Consider the following 19,400-nt stretch of genomic DNA (forward strand, 5'->3'; position numbering starts at 1 on the left):
ACTGGTCCATGCTAAGCAAGTCCGGCCCACACTCACTCATGTATCCGGACTGAATAGTCTTAAGAATTAGGGAGGACATCTTCAGTGTACTGGTAACTAAGTCTATACGCAACTAACAAAGGCTTACTGGAGACATGTCTTAAGGTTGTGAGAATGTCGCATGTTATGGTACGCTCTCCAGGGCACTGGATTGTCATCTATTTAATGCAATGTTCTCTTGATTGACAGTAAATGGACAATCACTCTTGTCTGTATATCTCTTCATGAACTTAATCATTTACATCCTTTTCTTCAGAAGCGTCTTTATGTGGGTTGGTAAGATTTTTTTTGTGTGGATGTTGCCGCTCATGTGCGAGGTCATTGGCTCTTTCAAGAGTGTAATGATAAGTAACATCAAAACTCTTACAAGTATACATGTATATTAAAAGCAAGAAAGCTTAACATCTGGAGTGCATACTTCTTTTTAATCTTATATATATATATCTCAACGTGTTCGCTCTCTCTCTCTCTCTCTCTACACAGGGTTTCACAAGGTTAAGGATCCCTAGCTTTATTGACAAGCTATTTACAGGTTAAGGATTCCTAACTTTATTGGCAAGCTAAGAGCTGTTACCTACATCAGCTCATTTGAAAGCATTTTTATTGTTATGAGACATACAATTAGGGAACAGGATGAAGTTGGAGCCATCTGTGGGCCAGCATTTTCATTTGATCAACTGACTTTATCTCGTTGACATCATTATGCTGTACGAATGTGTTCCAGACTCGAGTCATCCTGGGTATATATGATCTCAGATGGAGTGATGTTCTGGAGAAGGTACAACCAGAGTGAAGTTGCTGCTTTCTGCCCGTCTTGTGGCATAAAAGCTTGTTTCACGCTGTCCTTGAAGTGGATCCAAGTGTGGTACTTTGACAATATTGGCCTTGTACATAACAGTAAGGCCACCCACATCCCTTCTGTGTTGAAGGCTCTGCTGAAATGACAGATCTATCCAGGATTGGTCTAGGCGAGAGATGAGACGTCTTGCTCTGTTCTCTACTCTGTCAAGCAATCGCAGATCAGAGGGGGGGCAGGCAAACCAAGAAAGTGGAGCATACTCAAGGTGTGAGCGTACTTGTGCCTCGTACAGAATCTTGCAACCCCTACTGTCAAGCATATGCGAGATACGGCGAAGTGCTGTAAGCTTCCTGGCTGCCTTGTTTGCAAGATTTACAACATGGTTCTTCATGGTCAGTTTGGAGTCAAATTTCACCCCAAGGATATCAACTTCTTGCCCAGGTGCCAACACCCTCCCATTCATCCTTACTACTGCACTTGCATTACCATCTCTCTCTCTCTCTCTCTCTCTCTCTCTCTCTCTCTCTCTCTCTCTCTCTCTCTCTCTCTCTCTCTCTCTCTCTCTCTCTCTCTCTCTCTCTTTCTCTCTCTCACACACACACACACACACACACACACACACACACACACACACACACACACACACATGCATACATTTAGACAACTTTGTAACCTTTACTCAACTGCCTCTGGCACTGCCATTATCTTTCTTTTTTTCTCTTGTAACCTTTATTCCTTTTTGTACAATTAATTTTTTTTTAATTTTTACACTTATAAATAATTTACGGTATTGAAAAAAATGGTCCAAGTCGGACCGAAACGTCGTCGTAAGCTCCTATTTTCTATGTGCGGGTTATTTGTGTATCGTTCCAGTCACGGTATTGTGCCTTTTTTTGTTATTTTTGAAAAAAATGTTTCGCCACGAATCATTACAGTTAGTAAATGCCCTTAAATGTTCCCTATATAAATGTTTTTGCACATTTTAATTTTATATTCCTGCTGTGAATGTAGAGGTCACAGGTTACTGTTTTCTTACGTTGTGTGCTTGTGGTAAGTGCAGAGGTCACACTACTGGCAGTGTTGGCAACTCAGCCTAGAGGGATTAAGCTCTCATGCGTGTTCAAACACTCCGCTGATCACTGTCATCCTTACTTGTATCACCATCACCCCTTCATCATCACCACTGCCTCCACTAATCTTCATCGTTACCACCTTGGTTATCATCATTGCATCCACCAGCCATTATCGTCATAAAACACACACACACACACACACACACACACACACACACACACACACACACACACACGCACGCACGCACATACACGCACATATACACATACAATAGGCCTAGTGTCTAATCGACATGTGCCTAGGACAAAATGGTAACTAACACACACACACACACACACTCTCTCTCTCTCTCCATCCTCATATCACCACCACTGTATCCTCACTTGTCACCTTTCATCATCAGTGTCACCACTAATCACTATCAATTATCACATCATTATCAACAGTCACCACCTGTATGTATGATTTATCGTGATTTCATCACCTGTATATTAGCACCTTATCAACGTTCACCTTTCCTTTCCAGGTAACTGAGAGAGCTGTTTACCTTGTGAAATATTGATGCGAGGTGAAGAGCAGCAGCAGCAGCACGCTTCAAGGTCACTACTGCCACCGTCTGTGTGTGTGTGTGTGTGTGTACTCACCTATTTGTGGTTGCAGGGGTCGATTCATAGCTCCTGGTTGTGTGTGTGTGTTTTCGTTCGTTCGTCTGTTTGTGGTTGATGTGATATGTGTTGTGTGTACTCGAGTAGTTGCATTCCTGTGTATTTTTTTCTTGTCTGTGTGCGTTTAGTGTGTGTGGGTGTATGTGTGAGCATGTGTACATACACCTATGTACATACGAGCCTGAGGTAAGTTTTTAAGCAAGTCTCAGTATAGTTAAAAAATTACTTTAATATACATTATTTAGTGCTTCTTCTCATGCAAAGTTATATTGATTCATTCTTCTTTATAAATAATTCGAGCAGCTATGCGCTTAGTAATCAAGAAAATAGTTGCGATTAATGTTTAAAAAGAACGCAAGTTTATTTGCTCTAGCATATTGATAGCAAAATATAAATGGACATAAGTTATAGTAATATAGGGAAGTAGGATGCCAGGCGTAGCTTTAAGAGGTCCTCTAAAGTTTAGAGCAACTCTTTAGAGGTTAACAGTTGATTAGACTGAGGAAGTTGTGCACTAAGATTGGCTCCTGGAAGTCCACCATCAAGGTAACTGTCAGTCTTGGGAGGGAGACAGTTACTTGCATTAGCACAGCCAATGCTCAATTGGCTTAATTTGTATGTCCAAACACGGCCCAGCAGTGTGCCCACCCCTGGGGAGATATCACTGAGTGCCCTGCCCTGGTATTGCTGCTGCCCCTCTTACACTGTGACGTACGTATTATTTCCAGCAGTGGTGGTTGTGTGTGGAAAAGAACACTGTGTACAGTTCAGGACATTAACGGAAATGTTTCGCCACGATTGGCTTCATCAATCCTAATATGGAGTAGCTAAATCAGGTTAGTATATAGTAGACAGTGTAGGTGATCTGAAGCAAAAGTGAGGTGAAGCTGGAGGCATGTTAAATTTCAGAACATATGTTAGACAGTTATGTGAAAGAATAATGTCAGAGGGAGGTTGGATTTCAGCAGACCCAGTACGCCTCCTACATAGGTTCTCCATGCTCACTGTGTTTGCGTGACGACAGATCCTAATATGGATAATCTTTTAGCCAAAAGTTTGGAAACACTGAAGCTTCAGACCTTTGTGGGGTAGTGTCACTTGTGGCAACTAAGAAAGCAGCTTCAAGCAACTTTCGCCTCTGTCGGTTGTTTTCACGGATAACTAATTATGTTTCGTTAAAGTTCATTAAGTATCCACATTTATTCCTGTGCTGCACACAGGCGTTGTTGTGGTCATCTTGTCTGCAGGCGTTTGTGTGTTCCCATAGTCTCATACTTAATGACTTAGCAGTTTTTCTCCCACATACTACTTGTCACATTCACCACATGGATGTATACTTCTTCGCTGGTCGAAGGTTATTTCTTGTGTTTAAACTGCACCAAGTCTTTGATTGAAGAGGAAGAGTTAGTGCCTATTTTGATGATTTTGGTTGTTAAATAGTTTGGCCACATTGCTGACCGGCAAAACGATGAATCTGGTGGTTACTTCTGCGTTGTTGTTCGTTCCGTAGAACATTTTCTTAGCCCATTTTCTGCAATCTCGTATGGGGTGTGGAACTGTAGTGAACTGAGAGCACTAGTGATGTATAAGCGTTCTTCTGAAAACTGGGGACTGAAGATTCTGAAGGCACCAAAAACAAGCCAGTGGCGATAACTCTCTTTGTCTTGATGTCGTAGTTGGGTGTAAGATCCATTTTCTACAGAAGAATGGCAATCCCCTTTTTATTAAGAAACAAACTATTTTCACCCAAGGTCATAATTACATAGTACTCCTCCTCAGTGTTGAAGCACAACATTCCTTTCCTTAAATGTACTCAAACTACTTTCCCCAAGGGAGGATGAACTTGTTTAATTATCAGGCAGTGTCTGGATCCCACAGTATTCACCCAATGTTCTTACAAAATATAGCACCTCACCTTCCCTCTATCCCCTGATAGATGATTGTTTTTCCCGCCCTTTACCCGCACACATTAATGGGGGGGGGGTATAGTGGTGGTCTCCACAGTCACAGAGGTAACGTCCTGGAGCGGCACCCGAGAGCAGTCAGATGCCAAGAGCGTGCACCGTTGCACGCTCTTGTTAATTTCAGTACGGCAGTTCAGGTGTAGTATGTGGAGGTTAAGAGATCGGACACTACTTATACACCATCCAGTCGTCCTTATCTCCTCCCTCCGTTCATGTTGGAGGTGCGAGTATCCAACAGTTTGAGAACCGTCCATTCATTCTTGCCTCTGTCCCACTTTCCAATTCATCCTACCTTATTCTTGCTTCCATTCACCACCTTAATCCTTTCATTGGCCAACCTCTTGGCTAATTTCCATTCTGGTTCCTGGTATGATGGGGCCTTGGATGCTTCCAAGCCCACAACCTCTTGCAGCTGTTACTTACCATCATATGACCCACTGACCCCTGGTCATTATGTGGTGGATTACGCACTTGTGTTTTGCTTTGCCCCAACTTCCACCACCTTGGTGTAGTGAGCACATGATTCACTGACCCCTGGTTGTTTTGTGGTAGACGGCATTCAAAGCAGGTGAAATCGCAGATCTAGAGAGTGTACAGAGATCCTTTACTGCACGTATAAGTTCTGTCAAGCACCTTAACTACTGGGAACGCTTGGAAGCACTTGACTTGTACTCGTTGGAACGCAGGAGGGAAAGATATATCATAATCTACACTTGGAAAATCCTGGAAGGAATGGTCCCAAATCTGCACACAGAAATCACTCCCTACGAAAGTAAAAGACTGGGCAGGCGATGCAAAATGCCCCCAATAAAAATAGGAGCGCCATTGGTACACTAAGGGAAAACACCATAAGTGTCCGGGGCCCAAGACTGTTCAACAGCCTCCCATCAAGCATTAGGGGAATTGCCAATAAACCCCTGGCTGCCTTCAAGAGAGAGCTGGACAGATACCTAAAGTCAGTGCCGGATCAGTCGGGCTGTGGCACGTACGTTGGACTGCGTGCGGCCAGCAGTAACAGCCTAGTTGATCAGGCCCTGATCCATCGGGAGGCCTGGTCATGGACCGGGCCGCGGGGGCGTTAATCCCCGGAATAACCTCCAGGTAACCTCCAGGCACTGTTTTGCTTTCCTCGTCTTGCGCTACCTTAGTATGTTGCTCCGTCGTCCACTACCTTGATGTTGTGCTACCGGTTAATAATGTGCGTCAAACGACCGTGTTTACTTCCCCCCCCCTCCCCTTCCCTCCTCTCCCCGCCCCAATTCAACTTAACGCAGTAGTGACGTTCCAATGGTTTATTTCTAGGGATGGAGGTTCTTCTCTGGGAGGGGTGCCACTTTCTTCCAAGATCCCAGCAGTTCTCCTGGTGTGAGTAGTGGGGATATTTTCCCTTTCCTCTAAATTTGCTGACATTGCTGATGACTTGGAAGGAATTATGGCTATAGATTGTGGAATGTTCAAAGTAAGTTTTGAAGTTTTATAATCGTTGTGATTAATATTAGCTTGAATTTGTGACGACAGTAGTAAGTTGATAATAATAGTGTAGATTTGATGTTAAAAACACAATGTTAAAATATATCACTATAACCAGATGGTTCTGATGCTTTATAAAATAAAACATTAATGTTTACCATACATTGCCACCCCTTTCAAAGCCTTACTACCCGCTGCTGCAATGTTTCCAATTTTGGGTCGGTGTTTCTCTCTTAAGTTTAGCAACACTCACTGTTTTACTCTCGTTTAGTGTTGTGTACTTATCATTGGACAACTTCCTGGTTCTTTGTTCTCCTAGGATCAAGTATGATTCACCAGTCTGTGCCCGACGCCTTACTCAAAGAGATCACAGTAATGTCTTTGTCATCGCGGAGTCATGCAAGTTGCCCACAGCTCAGAAGGTTGTAGGTTCAGAGCCCAGCGACTCCCCTTGTCGTAACCTAGCCAAGACTGACACAACGGTACGGAATTCGGTTTTCATATCACATCTTTGTGCTGTGAGACTCCAAACCATTTCAGGGAAAGTGTGAATATAAGAGTAAACAAAATATTGAAAAATATAACATAATGTACCATACCTTAGAGTTCCGAGAGTTTTTCTACTCCCGGAGCCCGGCCATGGGGCAGGCTCGTCTGGTGCTTGCCTGGTCAACTGGGCTGTTGCTGTTGGTGACTCGCAGCCCCACATATCCATCACAATCTGGTTGATTTGACACTTACTGCCAGCTTTCGTCCCCGCCCTAGTGTCGGCACCATACTTATTACAAATGGCCATGTCCAGTGTTTTTTTTTCTGATGAAAAAAACTAACATGTTGAGTTGATTGGATGCAAGTGTCAGTTGCTGTGGTGGCTGACCGACTCGTATGTTCCACTCAGCAAGACTAGATGATGATGATGGTTTGTCTTGATGGTTCCAGGGAGTGACCACCTCTGTGACAATCAATCAATCAAGTTTATTCTCTATAAGGATTACAATGTGGGGTTTACAGATTTTGGATATTGTGTGGTTTACATGTTATAAAATACTAATTACAGAGGGGGCACTAGGACACCTAGCATGGCTAGGCAGGTGTCTGTTGATGGCTTGGTTAATTGATAGGGCGAAGTAGTGGTCCCCCGAACTTAGTGGGTGGCAGTAGTGGCCCTCGCTACTGTCCTCTCTCAGCCCAGTGGGTGGCAGCCGTGGTCCCCTCCGCCCACCTCTCACAACCCAGTGGGTGGCAGCAGTGGTCCCCGTCTGCCTGGCGCTGCTGCTGTTACCAGGTAGTTGTGGATGATTCCTCCTGGTTACGTGACGCCCCAGTCATCCTCGTCGCTGCTGTAAGACTCCTCAATACACTCCTTAATTAAGACAGTCCTTACGGAAGATCCTTCAACAATGCAGGAGTCCTGGATACATTTATGGAGGAACGCTGAACTCGTAAGAGTTACTGGGAGGCAATTCGGTTAGAGCCAAAAATGCGGAAATCAGGTCCAATTCCTGGGATCAAGAGCCTCTCAGCAGCAACAAGGAACCCCACTTGAGGTGACTTGGCTTCAGCAGTCCTTAAGGCAGCTCTTCCCAGGCGAGTATAACAACATTTATAAATGAAGTAAATACCACGGGAGACAAACACGAGGAAGAATGGTAGTCTGACCTCTTGTTATTACTGTTCTTGCTGTTGAACAGCGGTTTAGTGCCGATGGAGGTAGCGTAGGTAGCAATGATACGGCCGTGGACTAGTTGGGCTTTAATTGGATAGGAGTGAGTACACAACGGGCAGTGTGAGGGAGTGACCGCAAGCCAGTCCGTGGAGGGGGAGCACTTGTGTCTATCAGGTCGGTCGGCCTAGGAGTGAGAGCGAATGGGCTCAGCCTCCCACTGACCTGGGTGAGCCTACAGAGGGCAGCACCTAAATGCCGCGAAATATGAATTAGTCAGAACAGACGGCTAGGCTGTGTGCTCTGACAGTACAGGCTGTCTACACTCTGGCTGAGGTCTTTTCAGCAGAATACAAAGCAATTATCAGAGCGCATAAGTACAGGCAGGCCCCGCTTTACAGCGCTTCCCTGTAATGATACCAATTCTTAATTTATTCAGACTTCCTGCAATAAATGCATTCACCACTCACTATAAGCTAAGGACGAAAATATTTTAAGTAATGTGTGTACTGTATATGCATTTTTTTTAGGCCTAGCTCCATTGCTCACTTAATATATGATAGTGTAGACATGTTATCAGGGTTTTATAAGCATTTGAAAGTGAAAAAAGGCTATGGTTGACTACAGAGCTTCGCTTCACAGCGGCAACCTTCCTGTATATGAGTAGAGGCGGAGGAGCTTCTTGGGTCATTCTCTTGTTAATGTTAATATTTTAAACCCGAGCCTAAGTAAATAGAAATATTTTAAAATTCAATAGAAGTCATGTGCATCAACTAAGTAAGATGTTAATGCAGAATAGAAGTACTAAACTTTTGCACAAATAACTCGCACTTAGAAGACTGAACATTATATCAACTACTTGGGCCGTTAATGGTGACCTGTTAATGGTCTTAAGTCGGACTGAAATGTCATAAGTCTGTTTTCTAAGTGCTGGTTATTTGTGTATTGTTCCAGTCACCAACTTTTTATTATACTAAACCCTTTCAAAATTTAACTAAGCGTTAATTAATGTAGTCATCAAATATAAACAGCAGCGAAATATCTCAGTTGTTCCCAGTTCTTATTGGCAGAGTTAACCTTACTGCAAGATGGTAGGCAAACTTGGGAGGCAGAGATGGATTGAGTCAGTCACCCAGGGTGGGACTGGTTGAGTCAGTCACCCAGGGTGGGACTGGTTGAGTCAGTCACCCAGGGTGGGACTGGTTGAGCCAGCCACCCAGGGTGGGACTGGTTGAGCCAGTCACCCAGGGTGGGACTGGTTGAGCCAGTCACCCAGGGTGGGACTGGTTGAGCCAGTCACCCAGGGTGGGACTGGTTGAGCCAGTCACCCAGGGTGGGACTGGTTGAGCCAGTCACCCAGGGTGGGACTGGTTGAGCCAGTCACCCAGGGTGGGACTGGTTGAGCCAGTCACCCAGGGTGGGACTGGTTGAGCCAGTCACCCAGGGTGGGACTGGTTGAGCCAGTCACCCAGGGTGGGACTGGTTGAGCCCTTGCACCTATATTGTTTACCATTCTCCTAGCTGACAGATACAAACACTAAGTCACAGGTTCGTATCATCGTGTGCAGACGACAGCTAAATAAGGACGAGGGTCGCCTCAGGAGATGCAGAACAAAATGCAGTCTGATATAAATAACCTCTTCCAGTGGTCAAAAGAAAATGTGACGTTCATTTGTGACACATTTCAGTTACTTAAATATGGGAAGAATGGAAAACTGGAAACGAGCACAGAATGCAGAACGTAGGCAGACCATCTCGTATAATATAATAATAATATTTCTACAAGTACATGTACAAGGTATGAAGGCCTAGCTGACATCGATGACATACTACTATATAGGAAACCCCTTATTATGCAGAGTATTTCAGGCAAATTAGGTCAGTTTTGTCCCCAGGATGAGAGACTCGCCAGTTGACTAACACCCAGGTACCCATTTTACTGATAGGTGAACAGGGACAGCAAGTGTCTAAGGAAACACGTCCTAATGTTTCCACCCGTACCGAGGATCGAACCACGGACCTCAGTGTGTGAGCTGAGTACTCTAGCAATCGAACTGCGGGACTCCCTAAACAGATAAAAACTTAGGAATAATATCAAATGATGAACTTTTTAGAGAACACAACAAAAGATGCAATAATTAGAAAAATTGAAGTGGATGGGGAGGTGAGAAATGACAACACTGACACCATGAGAAACAGAGCCAGTGATGGCGCTATTCAACTCACTAATGCTCTAACTTTAAGAATATTGCTCAGTGCTCACAGTTTCGTTCAGGTCACGAGATGCATCAGAGGTGAAAAATGTGCAGAGATCCTTTACTGCTCACATAGCCAGTAGAGCCTTCAAGCTATTGGGAATGTCTCATAGCACTTGTAAAATACTCTGGAGCTAAGAAGAAGTACTGGAGGGTGAGACACACTAGTAAGATTTAGGTATGATGAGGCACATTATGCCAGAAATACGTGTTGAGCGTTCATGAGAAATTGGTGGCAGGAAATCTGAGAGGTGGTGGCAGGAACATTGATGTTTTATTTTGTCTATCAACACCTAAAAATAAATGTATTAATATGCACACCAACTCCAAGGCTGAGGGACTATTACTTCATCTTTTGTATATAGTTCTACTGTCTTCAAATTATGTCCTAGAATTTGTATTGATAAAGACAATGGTTGGGGTAACGTCTACATTAAAGATACCCAGATGTTACATGTGTGTCTAATTTTCATCTAAAATGTTATCTGAGTTTAGCGAATTAACATTCGCTGAACTCTGGTAACTGTACCTGTCATGGGATATATGGGCGCCGGGGATAAGATGGAACAGGCCATCCAAGAGAGTGGGTCATAGTGAGGACATTTTTTCATATGATTGTCATTTATATGGGATAGTGATTGTTGTGAGCGCCTGCTTGCCCCAGTCTCTTTCTCTCTCTCTCTCTCTCTCTCTCTCTCTCTCTCTCTCTCTCTCTCTCTCTCTCTCTCTCTCTCTCTCTCTCTCTCCACTCGTTAGTGGTGGTGGTAGATGCATGTTGATAAAGGGATGGCGGGGGAAGTGGTTTTGGTTGGTGCATGTTGATGGGGTGATGGTGGTGGTGGTAGGGGGTGGGTGTGTTGATGGGGTGATGGTGGTGGTGGGTGTGTGTTGATGGGGTGATGGTGGTGGTGGGTGTGTGTTGATGGGGTGGTGGTGGATGTGTGTTGATGTGGTTGTGAGCGAGTGTGTTGATGGGGTGGTGGTGGATGTGTGTTGATGTGGTGGTGGTGGAGTGCATGTTGATTAGGTGATGGAGGGAGATGAGGCGGAGGAGAGCTATTACCGGTGCTAACTAACCTGCGTGTCTGCCAGCTGGTAGTATGTTCCGGGGGCCACTACCACAACTCTCCTCTCATCATTTTTCCTCATCTTCCTTTCTCCTCACCCCTCTTCCTCCTCGTCTCTCTTTCCTCATAATCTCTCTTCCTCACCTTCCTTCCTTCCTCATCTCTCGTCCTTTCTCACCTCTCTTCATTCTCATTTGCCTATTAGTCACGGTACCTCCATCCGCAAAAACCTCTCCTCTCCTACTGCCTACCAACTATGGTACTTCTTCTACGTGAGGTGAAACCTCTGCCTGCCTGCCTGCCATTGGATCATACACACTACTATAACACTGTTAGATGATGCACTTAGTATGTCATCACACTGCCTGTTATTGCTAGAATATCTATTGCTCTTTGTTTATATTTTGTTGCCCATCATTTTCTATAAGTCATTAGACGTTATGCAGAATAGAGGATGTCTGTGCGTTATGACTGATTAGGTTAGTGATCCTTCTCAAGTCATTAGATCCAGACTAGGAACCTGCCACCCCATTCCTAGATAACCTGAATTAATTCTGCGTACCTCTATTCTCTCATTGGGCAGTGTGTGTGTTGATAGAAGCAATTGTAGGTCTCTGGTGGAGGTAGGTGGCCAGACCCTTTGCATGTCCCCCCAAGGTACATGAATGCATTCAGTACACTCGATATCTTTCGTGGAAGGGTGTTACACCTAGAAATACCTGTGTGAGTCACCTGCAGCTGTCTCTTAGTGTATCGAACGAGGTATAGCCTTTATACAAGGTCTGTCGTAAGTAACCCGTTACTCACAATAGCTGTGTACTAAGTTCGGGTAGGCACCGTTACCCAGTGGGCACTAATGGTAGGGTAAAGTGGTGCCTACTCCCATATTAATGTGTAGGTACTGTAGTCATTATACTAAGTTAATCTGACTAACTTAAATACGTGTAAGTGGTAGTGTATAGTACATTAGCCTGTGAGCTTCATTACAGATTAAGAGTGTATAAAGAAATTTGACATTCCTATAGGCATAGGTAAGGGCTGCACGTCTTCCCTTCTCCCCCAATCTAGGGAGGGTTTGTAACGGTCTGGAAAATTTCAAGACACAGAAAGCTACACCAGTGATGTGCTGTATTATCTCAAGACACAAAAAGCTATAACAGTCAAAACCATCATGAACATGTTTTCACACTGTTGGAACGCAATAACATAACTTTCAGCTGCTTACATATGGAAAGAATGAAGAACGCCAAAGGAGCACTGTATACAAAATGCAGGAGGATCGCCAAATAGAACTAAAGGAACATGTGATGGACTTCAGTGAAGAAAAAGTCAACTGACTTATGTTTAAAGAACATAGGCAGATGTCACGAAAGCTAGGAGAATGACCTGGCGGATAATGACAAGTTTTAAAGCTTTAGAAAAGCTACCAATAGTGACACTATTAAAATCAGACAAGGCTGACCCAGGGCCGGGCTTTGGGAGTTGGAAAACTCAAGAAACCCATCAAAGGTGTACCTTCAAGTTTCTCTCGTACTGTAAGTGGAATACTCTTCAGAAGGACCCTTGAAAGGGGGATTGGGTACTTTCACTGCTTTGATACTCGGAAAGGGCTCTTCATCCAAGGAATTAAAAGCTATCCTGGCCGTTCCCGGAGTAAACCTGGTTACTCCACATTCTCCAGGCACTGTGTAGCCATAGGGTTTGTTTCCTCTATGAATATAATAAAACATTAATCTCTCTTCAAAAGGAACCATCTTAGGAATTTTCCATGTAGTATCTTTTATTTTTTAAAGGGGGTAAAAAACCTGGCTGGGGTAGGTTAGTAGATGCTTAACTACTGAACGACATATCTGATTATAGACAAGTGTTTATAGACACTGACCTGTTCCCTGGCGGTCAAAACACCACTATCACGGACCTCTTATTCGTGAAGGTTGGAGTTCCTGCCAGCTGCAGCAGTGTGTTCATAAAGGATGACGTCCCTCTGTGAGGGTTTTACCTGCTGCTCTACTATTTCGTCTCGCATAGTAATTTGTAATTCTCTCTACAACATCTGTAAGCTGCATCGTTTTTCGCCTAACAATGTGTGGCTTCCACCAAGAGCGTAAAGATCCATTATTGAATTATTAGTATGTGAGTGGGTACTTGAGTGTGTGTGCTTGCTTGTATTTGAGGCTTTCTACATGATTGTGAAGCTTGCTAATTGCTTGTGAGGGTTGCTGCATGGCTGAAGATTACACAAACTGTAACATCAAAGCAGACATTCATGAAAGATACCTGAAAGAATGTTTTCGAGGATCAACGCCACCTAGTTACACTTTCTGTATCATGTCTACTTCATGTCTCATCTCTCTCATAAACTTAGTCATATACACCATTTTTCTGCTTATCTTTTGCTAGTAATTTTTGCAATCATTTCACTATTTAAATGTCACATGGTAAAGTGGGTAACAATTCTATTCAATTAACTGGAATTACAGGCCATTTAAGTCACCTTTTGTCTATTATCATTACGCTAATGTAATGGGGCCCTTTTTTGGACATGGCTCTTAACTGGGAGAGGAATTTGTGGTAGTACAGCGTGGCCACAAAATCCTTTTCTGACTTCAATTTTACCCGACAAAATGATAATAGCTGACGTAAGAGTTTTCATTCTACTTTAGGATTGTCTGATACATCGTATCATCACTGCCAGGAAGAGTGGCACTGTCTAGTGAAGTACCCTGGAGAGAGAAACGGTGTAAACTATAAGCCATTGACACGAGCCTGACTCATGGCCGGGCTCCGAGAGTAGTGAAGCTCTCGAAACTTCAAAGGTATACCATGGTAACAAGAGTGTGTGAGAGAAACTTAATAAAACCCACTGTGGGCAAAACGTTGACAATAAACGGTCGCAGTTTACTGCATTTGTCCCTCCCATATTTTTTCAAGACTTTTTTCCCTCGAGGTCAAAATTAAAACAAAAAGAATCGTCTGAAATCTGAAGTAGAGTTAGCGTAGACTTTGTCGATGAAAGTCTGAAAAATGCAAACGGTGAAGTGTTGTTTTTGTGTGTGTTGCTTTGTTGTTCGTCTTGCTTTGGTGGTCGTTTTGCTTTGTTGTTAGTTTTGCTTTGTTGTTTTGTTGTCCGTTTTGCTTTGTTATTGTTTTGTTCGTGTTGTGTTCTTGTTCTCGTTGTTTTGTGGTTGCTGCTGCTGTTTCTCCTCCCTCACCACGCCTTTCCTACACACAACACGCTCCTGACGCATTTGTATGAGGTAGACCGGCGTGTGTTGTGTGGACACCTGTGGCAGGTGTAGCAGCTGTTGCTGCTGGGTGGTTGGGTGGGGGTGGGGAAGCAACACCTTCCCGGAGAAGGTGATTCTGTTGTGGCTGGGGATGAGCACCACTTCCCTAACCGTCTTTCTCTCTCCTCTATCCAGTGTTTTGATGAATTGTGCAGAATGATTTAATTGAAATAGAAGTTTTTTTTATGTTTCTAGCAGATAACACACATGTTTATAGCATGCAGATGTTTATAACAGATGTGTAACAGAGACAGATTATTATTATTATGTAGCCTTCCTCGTATTGCTCTTATCATTCTTTATCTCTGATGGCTTATCTGAAAACGGAATTTGGTGTAATAGAAGCGTGGGTTGTGTTGGAGGATGCCAGTGTTAGTAAGCTACGATACCCGAGTGATAGACTCAGGCGACACTCTCGTCCAGTAGAAATGTGTCTTGAGAATAGTGCCATAGTGGTGAGTTCTGCTAGTGATGAGTAGGTCTTAGAAACGAGACTTTTTTTACTTTGTGCTAAATTCGTGTGTGCGCGCTAATCAGCACAAGAACTGGTGGAGGCGCGATCATACGTCTTAGATCGCAAAACGAAGATTTGTTACTGAATTGTACTCGCCCGTTTAACGTGGTGAGCAGGAAAATGCGGTGGTCGATTATCAGCAGACGAGCCTGGGTCCAGGCCGGGCTGCAACAGTAGGAATACTATCTGAAACCAGTTACAGGTAAGTTAGAATGATCTTGTGTCTAAACGTGTTACGTTAACGAGAGAGAATGTGAGATCAGTTGTAATATGTCTTCCATGCCTACCATGTGAGGGCTAATTCACTATCATAAACCACCTTTAATGTTTTGTTTTTAGGGTCTGTCTAGCTCAGTGTTCCTCACGATGTGTGTCCCTGGTTCTATGTCCCTGTGTGTCACAATGGTGAGTTCCTGGTTGTGTGTCCTGGTGTGCGCTACAGTGGTGTGTGTCCCTTGTTCTGCGTCCCGGTGCGCGCCACAGTGGTGTGTCCCTAGTCCTGCGTCCCGCCTGCGCGCCACAGTGGTGAGGCAGAAGCTGTATAATTCCGGAGATGACTAATGTGCTGAGGGAAGCGATGAGAGCATGAGTTGATAACCACACGAGGCCTGGAGAAACACACGTTTTGCTACAAGGCCACCTCATGGCCACACTTAGGCTACTTCATGGCCACATCTTGATAGTGACGCCTCGCTTTGGGCGAGTAAATTAGTGCATAAAACTTAGTAATCAATAAGGCGAGTGAGTCAGCAGCGACTGATACACAAGTGAGTAAGAGGGGTTGTGAAGAAATTAATGTTGCCAAGCGGAGACATGTCTCCGCTATTTGTAATTACTTCTTTGTACCTACAGGTGTCTCCTCTTCAATACTCTCTCTCTCTCTCTCTCTCTCTCTCTCTCTCTCTCTATATATATATATATATATATATATATATATATATATATATATATATATATATATATATATATATATATATATATATAATATTGTTAGTGGGATGTATTGCGAAGGACTTGCGTAGTATGGGCCAACAGGCCTGCTGCAGTATTCTTTCTTATGAGTCGGGTGTCGTCACGCGTCAGGTGGTTCTTTGTTGTGGGATGTGATGGTGAGGTGTAGTCTTGACCCTTTATATGCCTTGTTTTGATGTATTGTTTTTATAGTTCCTTGATAATTTGAGAAGTCACGAAAGCGCTTGGAATTTCACTACTCTTTCACAGTAGTTGTTTTGTGTATATATATATATATATATATATATATATATATATATATATATATATATATATATATATATATATATATATATATATATATATACACACACAAGAGAAGAATTTTTTTTTCTGCTAGCGATGACACTTTTTCCCTCCATTTGCTACTCTGGTTTCTTTGTTATCCGTCTCGCAGGTGCTAAAAAGTCTTCTTTATCTAATCTTTCAAGTTATCATGTCTCCCCTTTTTTCCCTGCTATCAACCAACATGGGCAACATTTATAATTTTCAACCTTTCAGCATTATTCATATCTCAACTCTGGCAGACATTTTGTAGCAATTTGAAAATTTTTCAACTTACCTGTGTGTTTTTTCAGGTGTGTGTGGACACCACACAACGCTGCGGGTTCCAGCTTAGTCTTAATATAAGTTATAAACTTTCTTCACATTTCACCATCCATATATTTGAAAGCTGTTTCATAGTATGCCAGGGTAGCACATAAGTTAGTTTCATTTACAGGAGGACCCCGCTTCGCTAATGCAGCGGTTTTCAGTTATTCTTCATTTATTCAGACTTCCTACAATAAATATATTCACCAGTCACTATAAGCTAAGGACGAAAATGTTTTTATGCAATAGTGTGTCTAGCTAAATTGCTCACTTAATATATGATAGTGTAAACATGTTATCAGGCTTTTATATGTATTTCAAAGAAAAATAAAAGGCTATGGTTGATTTTACAATGATTTTTGGTGTACAGCAGTGGCCAGGAACCTGACCTGTTGCTGTATAAGCGAGGCCCTCCTCTGTGTGATCTTTCGATGACTTTTTTTTTTTTTTTTTTTTTTTTTAATATACTAAACCTTTAATTTACTTCTCAACATTATTATTATTTTTCAGAGAATTCCTGATCTCTCAGGAATTCTCTTCACTATCTCAGTTTACTCGCCTAACGTCTTCTACATTTACTGTAAGAAGACCTTGAAAACTGCTGTTTCATTTTTTAAAGTTGCATTTACCCAGTTTAATTTCTCTATTAATCTTTCTTGCCTTATCTGATTATGTTCAGCTAGTCATTTTATCCCTCCATCCCTCCAGTGTTTGCATGTGTGCAGGTATACAAGCATAGCTGTGCGGAGTGTACCTTTGCCATATTGTCAACAAAAGCACCACTGTACTCTTGTGCTACTCTGTTTTTCTTTGATATATTGAATACGTTATTCTTGCCCCAGAAAGTGATCCATAATAATTCCCTTCCTTTATTTTGTGGACACAACAACTCACATTCAACGCTCTACTCCATACACTACAAAAAGAGTCAGTCGTTTTTTTTTTCCAGGATGAAGTGGCTGACGTCTGGTCTCGCCTCTCTTTCGTCTCGTCTCTGTCGCTTCATTTAGCAAAAATTTGATAAATCAGTAGTGTGCTGCTACCGTACCCCCATATAATAACTACATAGTGGAATAAAATGCTGACTGTGTTTCCTGTCAGATTCCATCATACAGGACGTGGGGTTACATTCAGTTAGTGTTGAAATCTGTCAGCCTGAAATGAGAGATTTCAGTAGGGCAGTGTGTTGAAATCTGTCAGCCTGAAATGAGAGATTTCAGTAGGGCAGTGAGTGGATGAGTGTGGGTGGGGGGGTTGATTCACTTCCTGCTGGTCAGTGGGAGGGTATTCAATACTTCCTCAGTCAGTGTGTGTGTGTGTGTGTGTGTGGGAAGAGATACCCGTCTCCCTGCCACGACACCCAGCCTCACGCTGTAGTGTGTTTTGCAAGCTTCTGGTCGTGCCGTAATCTGCAGATCGACTTAATAAGTGTTCCCGTGAGATCGATGGAATAAGTGAGTGCTTGTTGTGTGCTGGGTTCTGGCATTGGTTGGTCAACAAGCAGTGATAAGTGGCCTTACACACTGAACATTCCAAGGTCTAGGGCGCTACTCATCTGTTATATATAGTGAGGTGAGTGTTTCCTTGGCTGTGTAACCACTAGTGTAGTGTGTGTATACACACTCACCTATTTGTGTTTGTAAGGGTCGAGTCATAGCTCCTGGCCCCGTCCCTTCGCTGGTCGCTACTAGGTCCACTCTCCCTGTTCCATGAGCTTTATCATATCTCTTCTGTTAGTGTGCGTGTGTGTGCGTGTGTGCGTGTGTGTGTGTGTGTGTGTGTGTGTGTGTGTGTGTGTGTGTGTGTGTGTGTGTGTACACATGCACATGGTGAATTGTATGTGTATACACGCCAGATTTCTCGGTATTGTGATATCCGGAGCTAGAAGTTCTATGTTGCCAGATTCCTCAGTATTGTGGCACCCAGAGCTAGCGTCATGATGCCAGCACCCAGGGCTAGAAGACTGATAGTGCCATGTTGCCATATTTCTCACTGTTGTGGCACCCGGGACTAGAAGGCTGATAGAGCCAGATAAGTGCAGATAACACTACTGGATGGTACAAACATGCAGCTGTCCATTGCTTTCACATTTCTGTGGAGGGGATGGGTGCCTTGATTCTCCTGACAGCCTCGTGATCCAAGGACCTAGAGATACCTTCCCCTTGGATTATGCCTCTCGTAACCTAGGCACTGTGGAACCCCCTACGTGTTTAACTCTCACTCCATGAGTTACAAACTTGGGATAAGTCATAATGAAAGTGAATATAGAGAGGAATTTACACGGTCTCGAACCGCTGTATCTGCCACCTGTCAGGACCACAGTTCGAGTTCTCGTCCTTTCATTTAATAACTTTCTACAGTGGTTAAGCTTTAGACTATGAGTAAGGGATCTACAGTGATTAAACTTTAGGATGTGAGTATATATGCTGATAGTTACCGACAATATGTAAAGTAACAACAGCGAAATTCCAACAATCATCTCATGAAATTCAGGGACGCCCGATTAGTGATCAAAGAAACTAATTTCCGCAGACGCAAATGCCTTGAATCAGCACTGATCACTGTTTCTAACACAGTTAAACAAAACAAAGGCAGCTTCACCATCTCTGAAGTCTTTGCAAGAATCCTGAAAACAGTAAACCCTGCCATCACATAGTCTCTCCTGCTAATACTACACACGCACATCACAGAGGATGAACACTGAAATAGGCCTTCGCTAATCCAACCTCCAATAAAAATATTTGCCTAACCTATTTTTATGTTACTCAAGTAATAGCTTTTATATCCTTTTACACGCGTGCAAGTTAATTGTTCTACCGTATTGTATTACTACTACAACTTATATCACTACTACTACTACTACCACTACTAGTATTACACCTCACTCTAAGCCTATATATACCCTCTGTGTCCATGTACTGTTCCTCCATTCTTATGTTCTTATGACATTCCTCAGGTCACGTGCGTCACATCTCACTCTCCGCCTATATATATAATGTCT

The 19,400-nt window shown here is 43.1% G+C and overlaps 1 protein-coding gene across 1 annotated transcript in view; it reads left to right on the top strand.

Moving 5' to 3' along the window:
- The first annotated feature begins 2,442 nt into the window (after window positions 1-2,442).
- The window catches only part of LOC128693014 (fasciclin-2), a 363,867-nt gene continuing 346,909 nt past the window's right edge, over window positions 2,443-19,400 (top strand). Inside the window, exon 1 of the mRNA XM_070091951.1 lies at window positions 2,443-2,511. Within this exon, the coding sequence (XP_069948052.1) occupies window positions 2,474-2,511 (38 nt within the window). The 5' untranslated portion in view covers window positions 2,443-2,473. The remainder of the gene's footprint in view (window positions 2,512-19,400) is intronic.

This window comes from Cherax quadricarinatus, chromosome 38 (assembly GCF_038502225.1).
Source record: "Cherax quadricarinatus isolate ZL_2023a chromosome 38, ASM3850222v1, whole genome shotgun sequence".
Lineage (NCBI taxonomy): Eukaryota > Metazoa > Arthropoda > Malacostraca > Decapoda > Parastacidae > Cherax > Cherax quadricarinatus.